At 45.8% G+C, this 27521-nt stretch overlaps 1 protein-coding gene across 3 annotated transcripts in view; it reads left to right on the plus strand.

Moving 5' to 3' along the window:
- The first annotated feature begins 433 nt into the window (after window positions 1-433).
- Window positions 434-27521, plus strand: part of LOC147021448 (TOX high mobility group box family member 4-like) — a 195548-nt gene continuing 168460 nt past the window's right edge. For 2 of the 3 annotated variants that reach the window (XM_085891400.1, XM_085891399.1), the window contains exons 1-2: window positions 435-964; window positions 22335-22419. Coding sequence is in view for 1 of the 3 variants with exons in the window: in XM_085891399.1 (XP_085747525.1) it covers window positions 22417-22419 (3 nt within the window). In the remaining 2 variants the exon portion in view is untranslated. Of the gene's footprint in view, window positions 965-22334; window positions 22420-27521 lie in introns of all 3 variants that reach the window. The other variant, XM_085891398.1, reaches the window with a different exon arrangement.

Genomic DNA, 27521 nt, shown 5'->3' on the forward strand with positions numbered 1-27521 from the left:
CAAAAAATAAAAAAAGGCGAACCGTGTATATTGCTCGTGAACTATCGCCGGCTCCAGACATGTGTAACTATTTTAAATTTACCCCCTCACCCCCCACTTCTGCACTGCTGTTCCTGCGTGCGTAATAAATAGATGACATTTGGGTGAAAGGTTAAAAAAAAAAATTTCATTTATATTGCTTGATCTCCAAAATTTTGGACGATTTGGAAAATGTCTCGACGACCTGAGAATGTCCTGCAGTCAGCCCTCTGCAGACACGTGGTGTATAGCGCGTATTTACATTGAGCGAGGCTGTGCTCCCTCTTTCTTCATATTTACACAAGAAATATTAATATAAACGCGTGTTTATATCGCCTTAGGTAAATCTAACAAATGTTTAAATTGTAACACAAGTCAAGCAACCTTAATCGGAAGTGTAATTACCGTCTCGGAGTTGAGTCACTGCCGAAGCGGCACGCCAGTTGTGTTGGTTGTGGGGAGCGAAGCGAAGGGGAGGGGGGGGAATCCCCTTTTCTTGCTTCCTCAGTGGAAAACGTCACTGCAGACACCTTCTCCGTATATGGCTAGTGACTGGAAGTTGACTGGGCCTCTGCCTCGGATGCTCGACGCGACAAGGCCGAGTCGGTCTTGAGGCCAGTGAGGCGCACTTTCTCATCCCGGTTATGAGTCTTAACTTGAGTTCCTTCCACCACAAACACTCAGGACCTTCTCACTCAGACGTAGCAATTCACCTGACGAGTTCAAACTCCGTTTGGTTCACGGAACTACAGGTTGTGGGACCATCCGGAAGCGACTAAAAGGCGACAGTGTGCTCGTGTGAAGAATTCAACACATTTTTTGCCGAACTTTGCACGGCTTTGGAAGTTGAGGCCTAGTGCCGTCCTGAGCACCAAGCTGTCCCGGCGTCAACTGTAATCCTTCGGAGAGCCTGAGGCTCTCTCTTTGGGCCTGCTGTCTCGTGGAGGTATTTCTCTATGTGTGTGTGTTGTGGATGGAACGTTCAAGAAAGTAATTCTATTATAAACATTTGTATGCGATACTTTTTCCACGTGGATCCACAACGATGTAACTCCGCTTAAATGGCTGTCACCCCTGATTGATATCGAAATTAAACACGTTCGTACGGTTTTGACATGTTTTGTCATTTAATTACTTTACTTGAATTGCCTCCACCACCGACGGTCGACGGAAGTGATGTTTTTACCCCTATCTGTCTGTCTGTCTGTCTTGTTCGTCTGTGAGCAGGATATCTCAAAAAGTTGTGGACGGATTCGGACGAAACTTTGTGGACAGATTTGTTGTGGTACGAGGACGAATTGATTCGATTTTGGTGAAGATCCGATAATTTTTTTTTTAAGTGATTCTTCAGTGTGCACCAGTGTTTCTCAAAGTGGGGCGTGGCAATATTTTGGTGGGGCATGAGGATTCAGAATTAATGAATCAATATATGATCGCTTTCGTAGCTTTGTTACGAGTTCCTTTCTTGATTAACTCAGCCATTTCTGGTGGATTTATCTGAAGTACCAGAGCAATACCAAGAGGAGTTATACGAGTTGCAACAACATGAGTCTGTGAAAACTCTTTTCAAGATCAAAGGAACCATGATGTGGCTGTCTGGCGAGAGTGAAAAGAAATACCCAAACTCGACTACTTTGGCAAGGGAAGTATTGATAAATTTTCCATCATTTTATTCAGTCGAATGTGGATTTCGTGTTGTTACCGATTTGCTGCAAGCTAAGAGAAATCGACTGGAAATCACGAAACGTGGTGATTTAAGGCTGGAACTGTCAAAATTGGTTCCTCGAATCAAACAAATCTGCAGCCAGCGTCAAGGGCAGAGCTCCCATTGAAGTGATTAGCAATTAAATAAAATTTGCAATAAAGTTTTAATAAAGCCATTTGAATACATATGTAGTATATACTGTAGTGTCTCCAATCATGGTGGGGTGTATGATTTTTTTTTTGAAAATCAAAGTAGGGCGTGGGACAAAAAAGGTTGACAAACACTGCTGTAGACAGATAGACAGACAGAGATGCACAAAAACGTTATATAGCATGATATTTAAAAAAAAAAAACTTGGGGATGAGTTGTGTCGGTGACAAGAACGAGCCGATTAGGTTTGGGTTCAGGTCCGGATCCAGATTTGGCCTATCTGTGAGATACAAAATGTAAACTAATCAGCCTGGTGGATGTACGAGCTATACCGAGTGCCGTTCTAGTTGATTACTATGTACATGTTGTGAAGTTGTAAGATGGTGCTGTGTTTAAGGTGAATACACTTTTTATACATTTCATATCTTTTCGTAAATAAGGGAGTTGTCAAGATATCCAAGATGCAATGTAACTGACATTTGAGGCCATTGGAAGGCAATTTGCTTTCCAAACATTGCTTTTCATGAGTAAACCTGTGTGGTGCGATCATTCGTTATGAGATAATGTACTTACGCAATGGCATTGATACCAGTGATAGGCACTAACCACACAAGATATTTCACACACCGTTTGAAACACAGTTGCGTTAACAGTTTGACTAAAACATCAGAAAGTACAGAATTCTGTAACCCACAAATCCTACATTAATAAAACCAGGTAATAGATGTCCAAAACCATTCTTCATCATGTTGTGGAATGTCGGCCGAGGCCTTTGTGCGAATGAGATGAAAAAGGACTCCACTGAAAGTTCCGATCAATACAAAGTTCAGGATAATATTTTGGTGCTCATTATCTTCTATGTTTCCCATTGTGCCACACCACTGACCTGCTGCGTATGATAGAGATTAGAGATGGTGCAAGCCTAATTTCCTTGAGCTTGAGCTGAGAAAAGCTTTCAAACAAATGGAATCCAACTTGGTGTTTCTTTCCGGTAAATTGTTTCCCAGGAATTCCTGGAAAATTGCGAGAAATTGATTCAGGATTCCTGCTTGTTCTCGCTTTTTTTTTTGGTTTGGGCTCGAACCATCTCTCGTAGCAAGTGTAGATGTGCCTGCACTTGTGCACCTCCTTTCTCAACACTACGGAAAGACTCATCAACTTGTATTTTATGGCTTTTAAGCCATCTCACAACCAGGTTGACTCGATAAGAAATGTGTGCAATGATGAAAGCTAGCTTCATACAAAGTAACATGGTGATTGGAAAATGCAGCCGGCATTCCAAAAAAGATATTTTTTTGCAGGTGTGGTTGACAGTATTCCTAATTTGCTTCACATATGGGTACACTGTGATCATGAAGTACAGGGTGTTTCACCTTAAAAGGAACCTCGACACAAGCCAATGAAAGCCTGTGCTATTATTACCAACCTATCCTATGGTCGTTTGTCTGTGTTCTATCCTTTCAAATGCTGAGCAACAAGCAAGGAAATGGCATGCTCCATTGTTAAAGTCTGTGGAATGACTCGGTCAGGGATCGAACCACCGACCTCAGACCGAGAGTGGACGCTCAAACCATTACACCACTGAGACATTCGTGTGTATGTCTGATGAACAACAAAGAGAATTGAGTTCTGGGTTTTCAAATTTGAATGTTTCCACTGGTTTATTTCAGAGGTTATTCTGATGGTAGTTCAATCATCTGCACACTGAACCAGCTAAATGAAATTGCATATTAGACAACACAATGAGCCGATACTCTAGGTCCCCTGCCTTTTGGGTGGTATGAGGAATAGATCTGTGTAATATGAAAGCTAAATCTTGAACGGTTTTTGAAATATTGTTACAAATCTGGAAACCATTCGCCTTCACACATACAGTTGACCCAAATTTAGTTATTTCGTTAAGTATATGTGGATAGTTAGAATATCTCCCCTATGTCTCATGGGAATTTCATGTGTGTGCTGCGATTTTCTTTCTAGTTGGTCTTCTGCATTAAATCCCCCTCCACTCCTTCAGCGCCTTTACGGACGTGTTTGAGGCCACGGACATAGGCGGGGGTGAGATCACCTCAGGGCCGACTCTGCCCCAGCAAGATGGAATGTTCCCCTCGTCCAATCGGGGGTGAGATCACACCAGAGCCGACCACGCCCCAGCCAGATGGAATGTTCGCCTCGTCCAATGAGGGGAGGACACCGATCGCCCGACGCCCCCCAACCAATCCGGAGGCGAGTTACCTCAGAGCGGATCCCTCCACCCACCCGGGGGAGGGATAAGAAGGGTGGCGAGCTGTCTCAGCGGGGTCTTTTTCGGGGTTCCTTCGTGGTCGGTGGTCATGTTTGTGCTCATGGTGATGGTGGTCGTGGTGGAGGTGCTTCGTGGTGCTCGTGTCGTCGATCGTCGTTCGTGGCTAACCGGATCGTTGGTGGGATCCTGGCTGCGCTTATTGAATTCTGGGTCGTGGGTTCGAGTCCCACTGTGGTGGGTTGTGTTGGAGCGCTCGAGCTGGGGATCCCCTTTCCCGTCCACGGACTTCGAGCTCCACAAGTGCGAGTTGGTAAAACCACACGAGGCAGCCAGGTACCCGGCTAGACTATGACCCTCAGTTCGCCTTCCATCCTGAGCTGAAGGGCCGAATAAAGACCCACGAGGTCCATTTCTTTTTGGGTGTGGGTCTCTGTGGCCAGTCTGATAAGTAGAAATCGTTTAAGTGATTGCCATTGTACATTTGCTTACATCTATATTCGTGATCAAGTCTGCTCTGTGTTTCCCTCCCTCTTACATTGTAAATAAATAACTGTTAAATTTTCCAGTTCGTTGTCTGTGCTTTCTTTCATTGACCCAGTATGGTTTGGGCTTGGGAATTAGGGAGGCCGATTGTGCCGTAACTTGTTATTTGGGCCGGCACGGCTTTGGTAATTTCCGCTCGGTTACGCCGGATCCGAGTCAGTAACAGTGACTCGATTCGGACAAAGCCGGCCGAGGTTGTGGCTTCCCCGGTAGCTAGACCACGCGGCTAATTAGGTAAATTGGAATCGGACAAAAAGACCTTAACCACGCGGTCGAAATATTGGCGTCCACGGTCCATTAAGCGACCCGTCGACTTCGGAGTTATCCCGAGTGATGACCTTCAATTCCGGTGTTCGGTGGGAGACGGCCCAACTGCTCCACCTCGCGGTCGTCCTCGCCTCCGAATCCGGCACTACAACAATATAATGTACACAAGCCAAGTTACCGAGATGGTTGCCATGGTAACATAATTTGGGCAATCACAGCCATGATCTAATCAGGTTGAGATGTCATGAGGAATAGATATCTGCAATATGGAAGCAAAATGTTTACTGGTTTTTGAAATATCACGGACACAAAAGTTGCATTGTCAGGTCAGGACAAATTACATGTGACTTGCTTCCAGGTATCATGTAAATGTGTACTAACCTGTTTCATGGTCGAGTTATCGGCAACTAAACCGTCTTCCCCACCAAGTTTCCTGGTGAGGAGGGTGTATGGATATGGACATCTGGCAGGATTAAAAACAAAACCTGTCAAAGGGTGGAGGAATTCTTTGTGAGCCAACGGCCACCCACATCTGGTGCCCAACTTTGTCTGCGGATGTCCTGCAGTTGGATTACTTTTTCTAGGAGGTTGGTGGCAGGATTTGCACTTCGGCCACCGCAAAACACTTCATTCCGCAAAACTCATAAACGCATAGAAAACTGAAAACCCACTCCGTGGGAGTACCTCCTCTGCTGCTGCTCTTTGCAGGACAGCTCACTAGATGACGGGATTGGGGCTAAGCCTCCGGGACCCCTATTCCTTGATAATTGGAGGAAAAGCATGGGGTAAACTTCCTGGGTCAGATTGCAGTGGTGTGTGGCGGGGTGGTGCTGAGGTCTCATCCACTAGATGGCGGTCTCCTCGGGTTAACCTGAGGCGGTCCCTTCGGGTGGGTGTTTGGAATGTCCTATCCTGAAGAGAAGATGATCACCTGTTTCTGCTATCTGAATTCCAGCGTTTGGACATCGGGACATTGGTATTGCAGCACTTTCTGAGGTTCGGAGACTGGATAGTGGCGAAACCATGGTGGTTACACCTACTACTGGTCTGGTCACTGATGGTTACCATTCCCAGGAGTTGTAGTTGTGTCCAAGAAGGTGACTCCCATGATAATCGAGGTAACACCGGTCAAAGAGCGTAATATGAGACTGAGGATTCGTCACTCCTTGTGTTTCATTTCCCTGGTCTCTGAATATACTCTGACTGAGGCGAGTGATCTCGCTGAGAAGGAGACATTCTATGCTTCGCTCAAGTCTGTGGTTGATCATTGCCCCAACAAGATGCTCTTCTAGTCTTGGAGGATTCCAATGCATTGACTGGCACTGATAGGGATGGCTATGAGACATGTGTTGGTCCCAAAGGGTCTGGAACTGTGAAATAGAATAGCATTAATTTTCTTGACTTTGCAAGAAGTCGTAGACTTAGGGTGGCTGGTTTATGGTTTCAGCGCCCACAGGCTTGTCCCTGGACTTATTATTGGAATGCAATTGATGTGGCAAAGGAGATTGATCATTTACTCGTTGATGCTTGCTGAAGAATGACTCAGAACTGCAGGGTCTACCAGAGTGCTCAGTTCTTTAATATCGCCCAAAGGCTTGTTGTGACAACTCTGAAGTTGCAGCTTAAATCCGGGAGCATGGTACCATCCCACCCGAGACTGGATGTTGACAAGCTCAAGGATGAGAGGGCAGCTGAGGAATTTGTGAACAGGCTGAATGGGGATTTGGGGGTCTCTTGGTGCTTTGGGAAAGCCTGAAGAGTAGGGTGGTCCTTATTCCTCAACTTCGGATTTTCTAAGCTCCAACCCCCGGGATTCATTGGATTAGTCGAGAAAACTCTCCTGGTGAACTTTTTTTTTTCCAATCGGACAACATTTACCCCTCCCTCATCGACTTTGAAGTTTCACCCTGAAAAAAAAAAAATTGTTAGGGGGGCGGTGAGAAGAACGAGTCATGCACATGACACAAACGCACAGATCGACGTATGACATCAAAAGAGACGATTGGACATTTCAGGAGCGTTTTAAAGTTCAGCACAGGTCGATACGTCGTTGTTCTAATGTCAGCCGCCCTGAGAAACTGAAGCTAAACTTCAAGGTCGATGAGGGAGAGGTAAATGTTGTTGGAATTTGAAATAAAAACACCAGAAGAGTTTTATAGACTATTCCAACGAATTCCGGGGGTTAGAGCTTAAAATAAATGAATTCGAAAATTTACCCCCCCCCCCCAACGAAGGACCACCCTGATACACACACACACACACACACACACACACACACACACACACACACACACACACACACACACACACACACACATATACATATATATATATATATATATATATATATATATATATATATATATATATATATACATACATATCTTCTTCTTTCGGCTGCTCCCGTTCAGGGTCGCCACAGCAGATCATCCGTATGATCCGCATAGTGATTTGGCACATGTTTTATGCCGGATGCCCTTCCTGACGCAACCCTGGTCGCCTCTTACGACACAGGGATATGGTACACCTATTTTAACCGGGGTATACACCGGCCCAGTATACTGGTACTCATTTCGCCGACCTCGGAAGGATGACAGGCTGAGTCAACCCCCTGGTGTATTAATTCAGTGGCCCAACGGGGCTTGAACTCATGACCTTTTGGATCCCAAGCCGCTGCCCTAACCACTGCGCCACCACCAGGCTTTTTTTATATATACATATACATATACATATACATATACATATACATATACATATACATATACATATACATATACATATACATATACATATACATATACATATACATATACATATACATATACATATACATATACATATACATATACATATACATACCTATATACATATTGTGACATCCACGGGACTTGAACAGTCCCGCCAACGTAGAATGAGCCGAAACGATGGAGGCGGTTTATTTATTTATAACCCAAACATGGCGGTTCTAATCGCTCTCCCGCAAACGGGACGAGGAAGGTGGCACGAGTCACTTTTCACTGAGTTGATGATGTTTATTTGTTTTTATTATGAACCAGAAATAACAAGACTCGGCAAGAAGAGGGATCCGGGGCGATTCGACGGGATGGTGTGGGATCGGGCGTGGGGAAAACACAGACAATTCCAATGAATATACAGATCTCAAACCCTCTAAGGCGCCAAGTACACACACACACACACACACACACACACACACACACACACACACACACACACACACACACACACACACACACACACACACACACACACACACACACACACACACCGTAGCTATTTCTGGTGGTCAGGCTGGACCGTGGTGTGGACGCAACTGTCCCTGGATCAGCGTCGGACGAGCTGGCCTTGCTCTCGTCAGGGGGGGCAGGAGAAACCGTGGTGCTGTCGACCTCCTGGTCCTGGCCCAAGTCCGCTCACAGCCGCCAGGGAACCAGTTCTGGCGCCAAATTGCGAGCAGGAGAGGGAGGCCGGTTCGACCCCGTACTCCGAGTCAGCAGAACCCCAGAGCCAACCAAGGTGAGGCACGAGGCTCAGCAAGGCTCCAAGACACGATGAAGAACACGATCGAATCAGCACAACAACAAGTACGCTTCCCGCGCAACAGCCTCCACACCAAAAAAAAACACGATCTTTTTGTCCCGATCTTCTTCCTCTTCCTTTTCGACCCCGAACAGAACCTTTTTATCCTCCCGTCCTCGTCACTTCCAATCGAGCCGTTTTATTGGCCCACTGCCGTCGCCCTCCGCCAATCGTGATCACGGGGCGGAGCCATCCACAGCCCTGTCCTGTGACGTCACGGCCAGCCTCCAGGGACTACTAAAAGGGGTTTACGCAGACACACTTACCCTATCCCGTGTCCCTATCTAATTACGTGACAATTATCATTTCCCCCTTGAAGAAATGAACATTTACTAGACAACTTATCACCACTGAATTGCTACTTATTACATCGATATCCTGGTAAACTCGAACAGCATGGCATACCTAATTAAACATCCTAATTACCCTTTGATGCATACCCCCCCCCTCAAACGTAACACTGCCCCCTCCTCTGGTACCGCAGCTCCTGCAAGGTATATCACAGGCGCTACCGTACCCGCTTTAACACTTACTGACTCACACCTAATTAACCTAACGAAATAAAGTAGGAGGGGCAATAGGCAGCGAGTCGCAGCTAACTTACCTATCCTGCTTAATGTACTACCCCCTTATGGCCTTATCCTCGCCTAAACAATCATTCGTTTTTTTATTTTTTATTTTTTATTTTATCACATGATAGCACTGAGCGAAGTTGCACTCCATCTTCTGGATCATCGCTCTTGCCCAACACTCTTCCAGTGATCTGGGGAGGGGAAACAAAAGGTTCCACAAAAACACAACACTTATAATTTACATTTCTACTCTAAGACTTAACGACACTATTCACAGGATATTTACACATGACTGCCTCCCCCAGTGGATGCTAATAGACCCAGCGTTACCTGGGGAGCCAATTTTCAAATTTGCTTGCCCCAAAATTATGCGGACATCATGCCCTTGCTGCACATGTCAAGTTGTGCGGGATCGAGTGGGACCCATACATCTTCACAACACTCACACCATGGTCATCATCACATTTCTAGGTCATGGTCCTCATTTTAATCATGCAGGCTGAATCCCGTCGTGGCCGTGGGGTGGGTTACCACAAGATGATGGGGGCATCTCAGGTGCAACCATGCCCACAGGTAAGCTTTAGTCCAACCCAGACGTTTCTCCGCCCCGCTCCCTTTGATTCCCACCCCCCCTGGTAGCCATCAGCTATAATCCCGTACAACACTCTGGAAGGGGTCTCACTGGCTCCTCTGGCCTTCCTGGGTCGCCAAGGTTCTACCCATCTTGGTCGCCCAACCAGACCCTCTCCCAGTTGCCTCCAGACACTGTCACCATTAGCCACCAGGGGTGAATCTCCTTGAAGGGGGTCGCAATTCACGCTCACCGTGAGCTTCAGCAATCCCTGTGGACAAGCACATCATCCCCACCCACAAAACCCACATGACTCCCCCACCCCATCGGCCTTACATGTGACACCTGCATTTCCAACACTTCACCGACCATGACCTTCCCTGTTACCACACCATGCCCAATAAAAAAACAATGTGTGCACCATACATTTACTTCTTCACTTAAAACAACTCACACAGCACTTCTCACCCGATCCACGCACCAGCCATTGGACAGCCACTCGTGCCCCGCTTTGTTTCCAATTACCCACTGTCCCGATTGTCACTCTAAAACCCAGCAGAACTCAAACCCTCACCAATTTTCCCACAATTCATTTTTTTCCACCACAGGAGGGCACTTCGCCACAATCTCAGCAGCCGAGCATGGCCGTATATGCTCAGCCCAATCTAGTCTCCCCGACCCCCGACAGTGATCTCCGGACCCGACCTATGAAAGGGCATCTCGGATAGACCTGGCGGTTCAGCAGGAGGATTCACCCTCTCCGAGTCTAAAAGTCTATTGGAGGGTTCCTCCATCGCCTGGTACCGGCAATATCGTTGCATGTGTCCTCTTCGCCCGCACCGGAAACAACTCCCCATAAAAGGCCCCCGTGAGTATCGGTGAAATGTCTCTTCCGGTTCCGGACCCCCTCGACCATAATCAAATTGCTCTATTGGCTGGGCTGGACCCCGCCGCTTTGGCGCACCAACTACCGGATTACCCTTTATCAAACGACAGTTTTTGGCAAATTTCCTGAAACATTTGGGTAATGCCAATTTCTCCCAGCCCCCCTCCCTGATCCTGGATCTCCGCCTGTCGGACCGTCACTGATGGCCTCTCGGGCACCCGACCCGGCCGCCTCCACGAGGCCAGCCTGGCTGCGCACTCAGCCGCTCGGTGAACGGTGGGTGGATCCTGTAACTCCACTAGCGCTCGGACCTCAGGGTCAGGAAGAGCAGCTAAAAATTTCTCTAGTGCCAGTCTGTCCCATGCCTCCACTGTAAGGTCCCCATACGTGATCCTGACTGATTGGTAAATGTCCTGTGCCAGCTCCTGCACTGTCTCACCCGGCTTTAATTTGCGGTGCTGGAGCTGGGCCCGCACCAGATCACAGTTTGCCGCGAACCCAAACCGACGGCCCAACGCCTCGCAAATGTGGGAGCCGGTCAACATCCCCTCCGCAATCACGTCCAACACATCTGCGGCTGGTCCCCGCAACGCCGCCACCAAATTCCCTGTACGCTCCCGCTCATTCCACCCGTCCAGTCGGGAAATACACTCAAATCGCGTCAGAAAAGCCCCAAGGCTCCCTGACCCGTCAAAATCTACCAGGGGGACCACCCCTACGGTGGCCCGCTTCTCAGTTTCTCCCCCGTCCGAATCCAGCCCAGGGATCAAACACCCCTGTGGCTGCGTATCCAACCTCGGAGCCCACCGTGGCCAAGGATGTTCTGCGGTGAGGGTCTCATGGGTCAATTCCGCCTCATGGACCAATCCACCTCTTCCCACAGGATCCTCCGGGCCCGCACAACCTCCTCCAAGGCTCTGTCGCGAGTCTGCAGCTGCTCCCCAACCAACCCGGACACTCCACCCACAAAAGACGGCTCTACCAGGCCTTTATCCAAGACTTTATCTTGGCTCACAATTTTATCCCGTTCGTCCAAACGAGCCTCCAATCCCTCCACCTCCTCCACCAAATTCATCCCTTGCTTCCTCAGCTCTCCCCACTCTTCAACTTGCAGCTGCATACGAGCATCCACACAGGCATGATGACGTTCCAGGCTTTCATCCACTTTATCAACCCGAATGTTCGTTGCATCAATTTTATCTACCAATTTTTTTCCGTATATTTTCCCCCTCCAATGTAATTTCTACCTTTGTTTCCTCCAATCTAGCCTCAAATTTGCTTTGTATTTCTCCCAATTTAACATCCACACACTCCTGCATCTCAGTTTTCATTTTCTCCATCTTTTCCCCCAATTCATCCCTCATTAAATCAATCCGTGCACCCAACTGTACCCCCATTACCCCCAATTGATCTGTCATTTCTGCCCTCTGTGCCGTCATTTCTGCCCTCTGTGCCACGAATTGATTTGCCATTTGTGCCGTCATGTCTCCTATTAAACGTTCCAACATTGTCTGGATCGACATCGCGCCGGTTTCCGGCGCTGCCGGCCCCGTTACGGGCGATGAAGCACGGTCCATGCTGGGAATGGGGAAGGTTCCAACCCTACCCCCGTCTCTCCCTTCTTCCCCCGACTCGCTGCCAGACACGTGGCCTTCCTCCTCAAACATCTGCACATCCGCCATGGTGCAGAAGTCCCGTTTGCAGCCAATTAAATTTAATTTGAAAAATCCTGCCAAAATTTTCCCGCGCTCGCGCGCTTTTCTGCAGTAATTTTATATTCCAGTACGTGGCGATATTTTAATCTTGGTATATTCTCCCGATACCAAATATAATTTAGAGGGGTTCGAACATCCAACACCCTGACACCAATGTGACGTCCACGGGACTTGAACAGTCCCGCCAACGTAGAATGAGCCGAAACGATGGCGGCGGTTTATTTATTTATAACCCAAACATGGCGGTTCTAATCGCTCTACCGAAAACGGGACGAGGAAGGTGGCACGAGTCACTTTTCACTGAGTTGATGATGTTTATTTGTTTTTATTATTAACCAGAAATAACAAGACTCGACAAGAAGAGGGATCCGGGGCGATTCGACGGGATGGTGTGGGATCGGGCGTGGGGAAAACACAGACAATTCCAATGAATATACAGATCTCAAACCCTCTAAGGCGCCAAGTACACACACACACACACACACACACACACACACACACACACACACCTTAGCTATTTCTGGTGGTCAGGCTGGACCGTTGTGTGGACGCAACTGTCCCTGGATCAGCGTCGGACGAGCTGGCCTTGCTCTCGTCAGGGGGGGGGGGGCAGGAGAAACCGTGGTGCTGTCGACCTCCTGGTCCTGGCCCAAGTCCGCTCACAGCCGCCAGGGAACCAGTTCTGGCGCCAAATTGCGAGCAGGAGAGGGAGGCCGGTTCGACCCCGTACTCCGAGTCAGCAGAACCCCAGAGCCAACCAAGGTGAGGCACGAGGCTCAGCAAGGCTCCAAGACACGATGAAGAACACGATCGAATCAGCACAACAAGTACGCTTCCCACGCAAGAGCCTCCACACCAAAAAAAACACGATCTTTTTGTTCCGATCTTCTTCCTCTTCCTTTTCCTTTTCGACCCCGAACAGAACCTTTTTATCCTCCCGTCCTCGTCACTTCCAATCGAGCCGTTTTATTGGCCCACCGCCGTCGCCTTCCGCCAATCGTGATCACGGGGCGGAGCCATCCGCAGCCCTGTCCTGTGACGTCACGGCCTGCCTCCAGGGACTACTAAAAGGGGTTTACGCAGACACACTTACCCTATCCCGTGTCCCTATCTAATTACGTGACAATTATCATTTCCCCCTTGAAGAAATGAACATTTACTAGACAACTTATCACCACTGAATTGCTACTTATTACCATCGAGATCCTGGTAAACTCGAACAGCATGGCATACCTAATTAAACATCCGAATTACCCTTTGAATGCATACCCCCCCCCCCCCCACACACACACACACACACACATATATATCAGGTTGGTCCTTCGTTCGGGGGTAAATTTTCGAATTCATTGGAATAGTCGAGAAAACTCTTCTGGTGTTTTTATTTCAAATTCCAACAACATTTACCGCTCCCTCATCGACCTTGAAGTTTAGCCTCAGTTTCTCAAAGGCTGACATTAGAACGACGACGTATCGACCTGTGCTGAACTTTAAAACGCTTCTGTAATGTCCAATCATCTCTCTTGATGTGATACATCGATCTGTGTGTTTGTGTAATGTGTATTATTCGTTCTTCTCACCGCCCCCCTAACAATTTTTTTGTTTTCAGGGTGAAACTTCAAGGTCGATTAGGGAGGGGTAAATGTTGTCCGGTTGGAAAAAAAAGTTCACCAGGAGAGTTTTCTCGACTATTCCAATGAATCCCGGGAGTTGGAGCTTAGAAAATCCGAAGTTGAGGAATAAGGACCACCCTACTGAAGAGTTGTGGAGTGCCTTCAAGACGACCGTCCTTGATGTTGCTGGAGGATTTCTTGGAACTCACTGTCGTGCGAAGAAGAATTTTGTCTCAAGTGACATTGGATACCATTGACCAGAGTCGCAAGGCCAGGCTTAATTGCAGAGCTGAGCTATTCAGGGAGTTGAGGCGTAAAAGTATGTGCGCTGAGGGTGGACAAGGAGGCCTGTGTGCAAGGAATCTGTGAGGGGATAGAGCATCCCCTGTGGTCAAGTGATTCTCTCCCTGCTTAAAGGGGAATTTGCGCATTGCTTTCCTCCAAGCCCATCCCTCGGTGTACTGCATTGAGAGCGGAGGGTGGTGCGCTCTTGATAGAGGAGTCCGAAGTGAAGGCCCGCTGGGCTGGTTATTTTGGGCGGCTGTACCAGGCTGACCCACCAGCTGTTGAGTTGGACGTCAGGGGAGTTACTCTTCCGATTGCTGACCCTCCAATCAACTGTGAACCACCTTCGTTTGTGGAAATATGGGTTGCGGTGAACCGGTTGAAATGGGGGTGAAGCTCCTGGGATCTGTGCATTTATCCTGAACTTCTCAAGGCTGGTGGAAATGTTGTATTCATGTCATTGCATGCAGTTCTGTGCTCTCTTTGGAACACAGGCATCATCCCAACTGATTGGAAGAGGGGCCTTGTTGTCCCTTTCTGGAAAGGGAAGAGTGATCGCCAGGACAGCATTAACTACCAAGGGGTAACGCCACTCAGTTCCAGGCAAGATCTTTGCTCCGATAATTCTTGATACAGTTTGCCACCATCTGCTTGAGCACCAGCACTCAGAGCTGTTGGGCTTTACACCGAAGAGGTCAACGATTGACTGTATCCTTGCTCTTTGGCTCCTCACCGAATGCAGATGAGTTTTTGCCGGGGCTGCTCGCAGCCTCTGTTGAATTCTGTAAAGCGTTTGATTCAGTGAATCGGGATGCCCTTGGGAGGATTCTTGGTCTTCGTGGGGTGCCACCAAAACTGATCAATCTGATGTCTGAACTAAACTCTGGTACTGAGAGTGTTGTGAGGTGTGGTGGTTCCAACTCTGACTTATTTTCAGTTTTGATGGAGGTTGTCAGGGGTGTGTACTAGCCAATACACTTTCCAGCACTTGTATGGCCTGGATTCTGGAGAGGATGTTGGCGAGATCAAGGAGCGGCACATCGTTTGGGAGTGTCAAAATCTCTGACTTTGATTTCACAGACGATGCAGTCATCTTTACGGAGACTCTGGATATCCTTTTGGGCGACCTCGAGTTGCTGAATGAGGAGTTGGAGCCGCTGGGATTACAGGTTTCCTCGGTCCAAGCTAAGATCCAGGCTTTCAATGACATCTTGGATGCTTCTATCCTGTCTGTACCGGTTTGTGGTGAGGATGTTGAGGACACGGATGTATTCACTTCCCTTGGCAGTGATATTCATGTCCCCACTTTCTGTGAGCCAGAATTCAATCGACGTCTGGTTCGTGCCTGGGGAGTCATGGGTTACACTTGATCATGGTTTGTGGTGCTGTCAGTACCTATGCAGGACGACGAACGTCCGGGCTTCATTTCCTTCGTGCTTCCAGTCTTTTTCAACGGATGTGAGGCTCGGGCTCTGACCAGGGATGCCAATCAACCTGCTGCAACCATGAAGCATGTGCTCATCCTTTTGGCCTTCTCCACTCTCGAGGCTCCTTCGCTGTGAGAATCTGGTGAGAAGGATCAGCATCAGGAAATCGAGCCAAATTTCCATACAGCCGCATCTGACGCTCATGGACTATACAAGTAACAAATCTCATTTGAGTCTCTCAGCAACCGTTCATTGGACTCAAAGTCTGACCAGCGATAGCCAAGGATTTTCTGAAGAGACTGGTTACGTCTTCATCTCAGATCCTTTGTGAGAGTCCAAGTCTCATATCCGTAGAACAGGACTGGAAGCACCAAGGACCTCCTGGTGTGACGTGTCCACGTCACACCAGGGATACACAAACTAACAATGCATTTCTGTATTCCCTCCCCCCCCAAACCCTTAAACAAGGGGCAAATACTCTGAAGTGTACATGAATGCTCTCTTCCAGGGTACTTTTCCAAAACTGTCACAATACTTTTGCCGCTTGTCCTTACTGCTTTGTTTGGTGGCTTAGGCTGGTTGCAGGTTAATGGTGTAGCGATTAATACCGCTTTTGACCGTGCTGGTAACCTCATTGTTTGCTCGGCCAAATTAATAAGGCACGAGTGTTTATCGTTGTGACATCTGGTTAATTCCCTGGCCCCACAAGCAGTGTTCCATGGCAAATCGGCCTGGAAACTTGCTCATGGCCATGAACTTTTCAGTTTGGGCCCGAACTTCATCAATTTAGCTGCGGTTGCAGTCGTTTTGACATGACCCGTGGGACTCAAACTGGGCAAACAGAACTGAGCTGTGGCCGTTACACTAGCATCGAATTACTGTCATTAATATGAATATATAATATTCACGATAAAAAAAAAAGAAATCTTAAAACAACATTTCTCGAGCTCTTACATCTCTCACCCAGAGGATCAAATTCTGCAGTGGTTCAAATTCCAAAGTTGGAAGCACAAGGCATCATGGGGATGCATTTTTTGTCTTTATTAGGACTTGTCGAAACATCCTTGACCCCATGTATAATTGGGGCTGGTTGGCCTTTTGGATGAATATTGTCAGAAGCTGTTTCTGTGTTCAGCGATGTTTTACACTCTGTGCTACGAGATACCATTGCCTTCATTTTGTTCTACCAGCAGTGGTTTATTGCTACTCGAACCAACAATAGACCTATTGTGCCTGATGAAGCCGGCTGCGAATCCAGCAAAACGTTACCTGAGACTCGGTCTGCTCTCACTTTGTTGCTCAAATTAGTGGAGTCGATCTAGTTTTTAGCTCGCCTGTTCGAAGAACAGAGAGCTATAGCGATACCCCCGGCGTGAGCGTGAGCGTGAAAATGTTAAAGTTTTTGGTGCAAGCTATTTTTTCTTTTCTAATGTTTTTATCTACCACACTTTTTTATACGCCCAATATATATATATTGGGGCGTATTATGTGATACCGGTCGTCCGTCCGTCTGTCTGTCTGTCTGTCCGTCTTTTCCTGTCCGCACTCTAACTCCCAAAGTTTTCAACTTTCGCGTTTCATATTTGGTACATAGGTACAGACTGTGGAGACGGTGTGTCGTGACATACGTTCGTCATCTAAAGTGGTTGTCATGGCAACCAGGATGCTGTTTTCCATCCGTTCCTGTCCGCACTCTAACTCCCAAAGTTTTCAACTTTCACGTTTCATATTTGGTACATAGGTACAGACTGGAGACTGTGTGTCGTGACATACGTTCGTCATCTAAAGTGGTTGCCATGGCAACCAGGATGTTGTTTTCCATGTAGTAGCATAATTCTGTATATACCTTCTTGTTCGAGCGTATATTGTGCTCACTTGTACTCTTGTTACTGATTACAATATACAAATACATATATTGCTTTGAAATTATTTGGATCAGACTTCACTGCAATGCTTTATAAAAAATATTAATTATTCAGGCCTTGCATTTTCAAAATTGGACGGGGGTGATAAATCGGCCTCGTCATGTGGGGTGAGGGGGTTGATTTTTGCCCACGGGGCTGATTTTAGAATTGCTTCAAAATCTTGTGAATTAGTTTTTGTAAATTGTTTTAACATGTGGTCCAAATTGACCAATGTCCGTAGAAACTGAACTGCCAAAGAATCTGAATAAACTGAGCCTAATTCTAACTATGTAATTTCAAAATGTACCTTAAACAGCCCTTCTTGGGGCCAAACACAAAGTTCTGAAATAAAGAACTTTCTGCTCAAGCACAGTACTTTCCCACAATCCTTTTCATTAAAAAGTCTGAGAACTAAGTTGTCTTTGTTGTTGTGAATTATTACCTGAAATGACAAATGTTCTGACAATTTGCATGAATGATGTGCCGGTACAATACATTACATGTATGCCATTGAACTGGGACCATTCAAGTATTACGTACACAAGTCCAACCCATTTCTCCCCCTGAACTAGCCCACTGTGTTCAACATATACATGGGGATAAATCTTGACTTTTCACTGCCATTACCTTGTCATATAGGATTGTACTTGAATGTCCACACCTGGATCCACCAGTAACATAGTAATAATGTCAAAAGATTTATTCTCGTAACAAATTTAAAACTTTATTCGCTGCAAAGCTGAATGACCAAAAAAAAAATCTGAACAGTCACAAATTTAATGAGTTTATTGATGCATTTCTTTCTCAACAAAACTAATTTATCTGCAAGTATCTCTCTCTCTCCAGTCCAATAACATAACAGACATGTGTTCAGTACATTCTGCCAAATACTAATTAACTTTAAGTTTAGTATTGATGTAAATCTTCAGGCAGAAACCCTCAAAAGTCACTATCATCAGACTCATCAGATAATTGTGAAAGAGATTCATCCCCTGAGCGACCTGAAGATAAGTCCAACACAACAGTATTCTCATCATCTGTGGAGATGGCTTCAACCATGTCATTGTCCGTTTCTCGCGTCCAAAAGGAGACCAATGATGTTGAACAAAGGTGTTTTGTTTTGCCATACAGGTAATCTTAGCTTTTTTTTCTTCTTCTTTTAAAAAAAAAAGATAAAATTTTTTTTTTTCACAGCTTAATTTTACGGGGCCGATAAAAAGACCCCCTGAAAATCGACCACCGGGTCGATCACGGGGGCGAGGCCGATCGGCCCCGTCAAAATGCAAGCCATGATTATTAGACAAGTCTTTTAAAAACGATAAATGTACTGTATAAACAGGCAAGCATTGGGTGGCTTTGACACCAACTCTGGTTACTTTTGGTTGGAAGCACCTTCTTCTTTAATAATTATTGTAAAATATATATATATATATATACACCAGGTGTAGTGGCGTGCCCCTGTAATCCGGCTACTCGGAGGCTTGGGTTGGAGGATCGCTTGAGGACGGGCGCTCTGCGCTGGGCCGCGCTATGAGAGGGTGTCGGGCAGCCCGGAATAATGGCGAAACCCAATCCTTATCCCTGTGTCGTAAGAGGCGACCAGGGTTGCGTCAGGAAGGGCATTTGGCATAAAACCTATGCCAAATCAGTATGCGGATCATAACGGATGATCTGCTGTGGCGACCCCTAACGGGAGCAGCCGGAAGGAGAACAATGTCCATCGGAACGCAAAATTTCAGCTTTCTATGTCACACAGAAGGTACTGATCTTTAATATCAGTCAGTGAGTCAATGGTTAGAAAGAGCTTTATATATTAGATATACTTGCAAAAGTACCTGTCACTTTGACAGATTTAATCAAAAGACCACATGTTGTACTTCACAAACATTCTGCTCTATTCACTCTATAATTTTCCTTCGGTCATCTTCCATCAGCTAACATTGCCTTGATCAACCATCCTTGCTGCTTTTATTTATATATATATATATATATATATATATATATATATATATATATATATATATATATATATATATATATATATATATATATATATATATATATATGGCGTGAGCAAAAATCATTTCCGCTTTGCTGTGAAGCTCAGTGTTGGGTGCTTTGGTTTAACCCTTTAAGTGCATGGCTCATGTTGCTGAGATGCACCTCAGTGCACGGCTCGTGGTGCTGAGTGCAAGCTTTGGCGTCTCGGACGGACTGTTAGAATTTTTTGTGGGCTGGGAAGGCAAAGTGGAAGTAAGACAGGAGCGAAACAGCATTCCCCTCTCCCTGATTGAGTCTCTGAGTCGCGCTGTGAATCCGGAATTGAGGAATCTCTGATCGAGCTATCAAACATAATTATCAAATCCGGAGCCATTGCTGTTCATGATTCTGTAGCTTGTTATAAATATCAAATAAGCTTGCTTGTTTTAAAGAAGTACCATTGGCAGTGGTGCGTTGAGTGAAAGGGAGGAATGAAAAGCAATATTGGCCTTACTGACAGTTTTGCCACCTACCATAGTTACTCGAGCTTCCTTTTACACTCAAAATCGACCTATCTCTGAATGAAGGAAAGAAAAATGGGGAAATTAGCCAATTCGACTTGTACTCCATATTGACTTGCAGGCTGAAAAATATGCCATATTTCTACAGCCCAAGCTTCACCCTGAGCAACCTGTGTCTACAGGTAGAAATGGACTTCATCACAGTTTCGACCGCAATTCCATTGCCCTTCAGACCGGTCGCCATGGTCAACAGGAGGTCAGAAAACAACTGTCCTGCGAGCCCCAGGTTGCCATTTCCACAAAATCAAAAACCATCCTGCCCAATCGCTTCACCTTTTCGAATGAAGGCACACCTCTTTTGGGTGGACCGAGCACTAAAAAAGCCACAACTCACCATTGATCCAACCATATTCACAACAATATGAGACAAGCAAATGCCTCTTGCATACTTCCAACTCTAAAGATCCACTCAGACGTCCTCTCCACTACCTCTTGGAACTCGTACACCACCACTCGTGACTCTCTTCCACTGAACCCGAAGGGCCGAATTTATGAAAGGCGGTTAGCAAGCATCTTGCTAACACATGCCTAACCCTTAAACGGTGACAAAAAAAAAAAAATTGTTGCATGCGCACAGTGCTGATTGCACATCTAAAGAGCAATTTATGAAGGTAGATAAACAGCCCATTAATTTTGTGTGCCAAAACAATTGATTAGCTTGTGAAACACCGCACATATATCCAACATCCAATTGAAATGATGCACTTGCATAGAATCGAAGCACCAAGGACAATTGGAGGGGATTCAGCACATTGCTCCTCATCGTCGGTTGATCCAGGTCATCTTGCACTAGATTCAACAGCCAACGAAATGATTCTTTCGAGAGTATGTGACGCTGCACAAATTTGATATCATCATACTTCTCCAGAGGAATGTGTCGATCCTTGAAGATTCTCGATGCACGTCGGCAAACTGCCCAGCTATTCCTATCATATTCTGCCTCCACTTGAGCTAATTCAAGCACTCCTAACACATCCATATTCACCGTCCCATGCAAACTACCAAATATAAGTCATGCAGTGCTTGCTTTCAATGCCTAAAACACACACTTAAACATGCCCTTGCTGACGTGTAGAAGTTTCTTTGTTATTTAAACGCTTGTTATTAGGTTTTGATTGTGCATTAGAAAATCACTTTTCGGTGATTATCGATTGATTAACTTTGAATGGTGATCATACCATGATTTTAGCAATTTTCCATGTGTGTCTCTCTTAAACCCTTTTCGTAAATTTCTTCCCAAGTGTCTCAGCACATGGTTTACTGACTCGCTAACAAATCCAATGCAACCAACCTCAATGGAATGCAGTACAGTATACATCTCCAACCTTGGTCTTCACACTCTCCCTTCAACTCGGCATACTTCGCTCTCTTCCTCTCATGAACTTCTTTCGTCCTTCTCGCCTAAGGGCTCATCAATTCAATCACGACAGTTCTACACTGTTTTGACCACACCACAATATCTGGCCTCAGCCTCGTACTCGTCACTTTTACCAGCATTGTCGAGTGCCCTTTCTATCAATATTGATTCTTCATCCCCTTCCTTCATCTACCCACTTTGCTTTGTGTGCATTATTCTTCACCTTCCTCATCTTCCTGATGCCTTCATGCACAAAGTAAACCAACACTGGATTTCTGTAAGCCCTTCCTCTCAGTACCTAAAGCTTCTTTGAGGATTCCACCAGCAACTTTGAGAGCCTCATTATGCTTCCATATGTAGTGCCCTCTTCTTCGGGCAATCTTACAAGATGAAAAATTCAGAAACCTTGCGGTCATGGCACAGCACAAAGTCGATATGTATTAAAATAGTTATCCCACTTCACTAAATGCCACCTCTAGGGGGTGATGCTGTACTGTTTTCACCGAAGGTTAACAACTACCCATTTAACTGTCTCAATTTGTCTTGATTTGAATGCATTAGTCTCATTTGTTAATATAGCCATAATGTCCCATTACGCGAAATTCATTCATTGTTCACAAGTACGCTCCCGTGTTTGTATCTGAAATCATTTTTAGATCTTTAAAATAACCCAATCTGTTCAGCTTTGGCATGAGAACTCTCAAGCCACTAGATGGCACAGGCCATTGGGGAAAAAAAAAAAAAAACCAAGGTTGTCTCTGCACCATTCGACGGAATTCTATTTTGTTTAAATTGTCCCCGATAGTCTATTTCTTTTTGAGGTTGACAGCTCATTTATCATCGAGAAGTGCAAGATGAACGTTATGAAATGGCCACACTGGTTTTATAACAAGGATGCTTTGCTTGTGTTATCTGTTTCAGTTCAGAAAAGGGAACCCTACTTACAAAATACCCTTTGGAAGAAAAATAATTAATAAAAGAGGACAAATCTGAAACTCGAGGAATGGTAAGTATTGACAAATTTTGTGATTTTTGCTGCACATCACTTTCTCCCTCCACAATGGTCCATTTAACCTTATGCGATGCTCTTCATGTCCCCGAGTGAAGCATTTTTATTGCAGGATCTTCTTGGCAAGTTTCCTGCCATTGTGGGATGACAAATTTGATTTTGTCATGATGTGGCCTTGAACAATATCCATTGCTTTTTTTGAAATCAGCAGACAATGTCTTGTGAAAGTACATTTTTCGTTTTTAACCATTTTATCTCTGTTCAACGAAGTCCCCAAATATTTTTTTGAAAACTCGAACACTCCTTTGTAAATTTAATTTCCACTGCTATTTGAATGTTCGACTGTTCAGGGCCTCATGGCTGTTTGAATTGTGACTCCCCCCCCCACCCATTTGCCATGGTTACTGGGGCCATAGCAACGTAGTTGCTCGGCAACTGTCATATGCAATTTGCGATTAGTGCCTGACAAGGTGGAGTAATTGAAACGGACCACTTTATTGATGTTGTAATGTCCCTGGGGGTTGTTAAGTCCTGCAATCTATGACATCTATGTTTATTGCGTAATGAAATGCATTTTGTGCACATGTCCGGAGCATGGGCAGTATGTACATCTCTGATAAATTTCCATTTCCTCTCTGGGTTTAATGTGGCCTTGACAACCTTATTTCGTGAAAGTTGTTTCCGTCTGTTGCATGGCACAACAAAGATTGACAGTGTAGCGTTACATACAACTGCGAGCTGAAAGAAAAGTGGAGTGAAATGTCTTTGCCACTTAAGCATGACCATGTAAGTCAGTACTAGTACTGTATGTGTGCATTTTGCATGTGTAAATTAAGTTACAAAACTTCAAGGCTTAAATCGATGAAATTTCACACGTGCATATGAGGATCGACACGGAAAGCATTTCAAAAATAATTGATTAATAAAAACATTTCCCCAAGCTTTTAGGGTTAACTGTCATTTTGGTGTCAAGATGTACACAGCTGCATGCCTTTTGTAAAACCATGGTTTTTTTTTTTAGCCGGTCCCCCATGCAGTGGGGATGGGGCTTTGCAATCACGTGCACATGCGTGTGTCAGTGTATCCAGGAAATAACTATTTTACCGTTTGAGCTAATGTCACCAAATTTTCAATAACTTTTATCATGAGAATAGGGAGAACATTGGTTAATAATTGGGTCAAAATGTCAAAGGGCAAAGTTACAGTGAGTAGATGTAGGCCTTATGAGCCCGTCCGCCACTGTGCTGTGTGAGACAGCCGGGTTTTGTAATCTCATCCATGTTTTCTTATTGATTTACCATTGAGCTTCAGTGTGTCTGTCCTGACCATAACCTTTTTACCATTTGAGCTTTTCTCATCAAATTTTCAACAGACCTTTATTATGGGAATAATAAAGAACACTAATTAATAAAACTAGCAGTGCCTGCCCTCCAGGCGATCTTGTTCCAAGCATACAACGCGTTCTTCTGACGCATACCTTTATTTGGGTGGTGTATAGGCAACTGACAGTTCTATGTAGGCCAAAAAAAAATCCGGGTTATGTGCATGAAGCAAAACCATACCTACTGTTTATAATTCAAAACACCTCACTGCACTGGAAAACTTTGGGACAGGAATACTGCACTGTAAATGGTGGAGACTTATAATAGCCTCCCACACCTGTAGGCAGCACAACACGATACACTTTTACATGGAGAATTTGCATCCCTCCCCTCACTCCCCCCCCCCCAAGACCACCGGCAAAGATAAAAACACTCCAAAACATAAAGTGGGGACGTGCTGATCCGATGGAGCAAGTCTGGATGTAATTGGCCCAAAACTGTAGAAGGAGTAGCCCGACAAAAAAAAATAAACAAACCCACACAAAACACCTGTCCGTGAATTATAGTGAGGATTATGACAACATGGAGAAGACTTGGCTTCCTGAAAAATTCTCTTTATCTCTTTGCTGAAGACTCCACCCTCTGATGTGACATCCTTCATCCTTCTGACAGACAGACAGACAGCAGCATCTTCCCTCTCCTTTGACCTTGACAAAATCACAAACTGATAAGACATTTGGAATACGTTTTTCAATCCAGACAAATCTCATTCTGTCTGTCGCTCTCGCTCTCTCGCTCTCGCTCTCTCGCTCTCTCTCGCTCTTTCTCCCCGCAAATTTCCTCCCCCCACCATCTACTTTCTCAAAGAAGTTCAGCCACTTATGATCTCTCTCTTTTGGGTTACACTATTAGCCATGACCTCTCTTGAAACCAAATTTCAAAGTTAGCCTCCAAAGCCAGTCACATGCTGAGCATCCTCCGTCATGTAAAGTCCTTCATTGGCACACCTGAACTCCTATCCACCTACATGGCTTTCATCCGTGGCTTGATGGAGCACTGCTCTCCCATCTGGGCTCGCACCCTTGCTTCACACCTTTCTCAGCTTGACACCATGGAAACCAAGGCCTTTAGGATCATTGGAATCTCTCGCAATGAAGCTGTCTATGGGCCTATCACTTCACCATCACCAACAGGTCAGTGGTCTCTCTGTCTTCCTCTGCCTCCTTTCTGGTATTGCACCCTCTGCCCTCTCCATGCTTCATCCCCCCAGTATCTGCACGATGCATGCGGTCCACAAACAACCCCCTCCTATTGAAGCTACCAAAATCTAGAATCTCTGCTCATTTCCACTCAGTTGTTCCTCTTATTTTTCTTTTTTCTCCGTTGGTGGAACCAACTTCCACACTCTCTTCAATCTCATTCTTCTCTCCAGGTCTTCAAGACCACTGTTCACCACCATCTCAAATCCCCCAACCAAAACTATTACATTTTGACGACATGCAAAACCAAAATTTTGCTTCTGGATTTACCTTGTCCACCCTTTGTCTTCTCCCCTACATCTCTGTTACCCTAATCCAGCGTTTCTCAACCTTTGATGGCCCATGGCCCCCCTACCGAGTCGCTTAACATTCGTGGTCCCCTGCCCTTCAATAAAAGATGCAGATTTCGTTTTATGAATTTATTTACTCAGTCTTAAAAGACAAATCAAAGTAAACATTTTTCTAAGCAATACAATCAATGAGACACTTGCTGTTGGGCTTGTCTGACGAGGCCTCTTATGTCCGGCTCCGTCTTGGACACAGCAAGGCGAATATCGTTCCCAACGTCAAGACGGTTTCTGGACTTCGTTTTAATGGTCGCAAGCTCAGAAAATCCGGATTCGCAAAGATTAGTTTGTGGCGAATTGAATGAGCATTACGGATGCCTTCTTGCTGAGTAGTGGATACGCATCCTGAACAGACAACCAGAAGGTGGAGTGGTCTTCTTTGTTACTGAAGACCAGCTTCATTGCTTTTAAAACTTTCAACTCTGCCAGCTCCTCTGCTTCGTCTTCAGTAGGTTCAATTTTGGCGTTAAACGGGTCTTTGTGCCACGGAACATCCAACGGTGCATCGTCGAAATACGATTTGAGCTCAGCAGAGAGATTGTCAAGATGTCTAGTGATGCAATCTTTGATGCCGACGGGAAGCTCAATCCTCTGTGTCTGCTGGTGCTCGTCCAAGAAAGGAAACGAGGCAGTGGACCCGGCCTTGATTCGTGCCTGCCAGACTTCCATTCTCGCAGACAGTCCGGCAAGCTTGTCTTGAGCGTCACCGACTGTCACATCACGGCCATGCAAGGACTGGTTCATTTCGTTGAGTCGGCCGAATATATCGGCCAGGTAGGCGAGCATCATGACGAACTCTTCATTGTCGAAGTGGACATGGAGGTTGTTTTCGTTGTCTCGCAGGAAGATTTCCACCTCAACCCGGAGTTCATACAGCCGAGAGAGGCATTTCCTTCTCGATAGCCAACGGACTTTGGTGTGGAACAGAAGTCCAACATGTTCCACTCCCATTTCGTTGGCCAGGAGTTGGAAGAGCTGATGATTTTTGGCCTTCGCACGAATGAAGTTGATCACTTTGACCGCGACGTCCATGACTTCCAGTAAACGAGGCGGAAGAGTCTTTGACACAAGAGCGTATCGGTGTAGCGAACAGTGGGAGGACGTCACATGGGGCCATTCGTTCTTCACAAGTGTGACGAACCCTCCTCTGACGCCGACCATCGCTGGGGCACCATGAGTACAAATGTGCTTGAAATTCTGCCAACCGAGTCCATTAGCTTCAAAAAAATGAGTCCACAATAGCTTTGATATCTGCTGCTGTCGTTGTGGTTGTGGTAGGGTATTGCAGAACAAGAACTCTTCCTTCATCTTTCCTTTTCTCTCGTAGCGAGCGAAGGCGATCAACTGGCTCTCCAGGGCGGTGTCGGTAGACTCGTCTAATTGAAGGCTAGCCTGGAGCGTGCTTTGTTTGATTTCGGAGCAAACTTGACGGCACACATCAGCGGCCATGTCGTCAATCCGTCGTCGGATCGTGTCATTAGAGAGTGAAACTTGCTGGATCTTCTTTTTCGCCTCTGGTCCGATCATAAATTCCACCATTTTCTCTGTACAAGGCTTAATAAGGTCCTCAGCAATAGTGTGCGGCTTCTTGCACTTCGCAATTTGGTATGCCACTTCGTAGCTGGATTGAAGAGCAGGTTTTTCTTCTGGCTGGAATCCATATTTGGGAAGTGTCGCTTCACGGTCATATCGTGATCGTTTCGCAGACAGAGCGTCAATATTATCTTCCTTCTTTTCGGGATGCATCTTGTCACAATGGTTTGAAAGTTTGGAAGGACGTAGTGACGCATTTGACATCACGACCGAGCAGTGCAGACATTGCGCGCAGTCCACGCCATCTCGACTGACATTCGTGAATCCAAACTTGACATAGCTGTCATTCCATTTTTGAACCTTCGACATCTGAGAAAAAAATTGATAAAACAAAATTCTAGCGTTTTTGTAAACATTGGTTTACTATGAATTCTCTGTGGGCTCTGCCTTCTCTTTTAAAATCGTGGTTAAACTCATCTATCCTTTTTACTTTGACACTATGACCGGAGACTCGTCACCTTAATTGTACATTACAAGCTTCTGCATTCTGAATCGCAGTTTTTCGGCATCCGCTCATGGCCCCTGGTCGAATGCCGATGGCCCCCTTGGGGGGCCACGGGCCCCCGGTTGAGAAACGC

This window comes from Eptatretus burgeri, chromosome 8 (genome assembly GCF_056783735.1).
Source record: "Eptatretus burgeri isolate ZD-2024b chromosome 8, Ebu_testis_v1, whole genome shotgun sequence".
Classification (NCBI taxonomy): domain Eukaryota; kingdom Metazoa; phylum Chordata; class Myxini; order Myxiniformes; family Myxinidae; genus Eptatretus; species Eptatretus burgeri.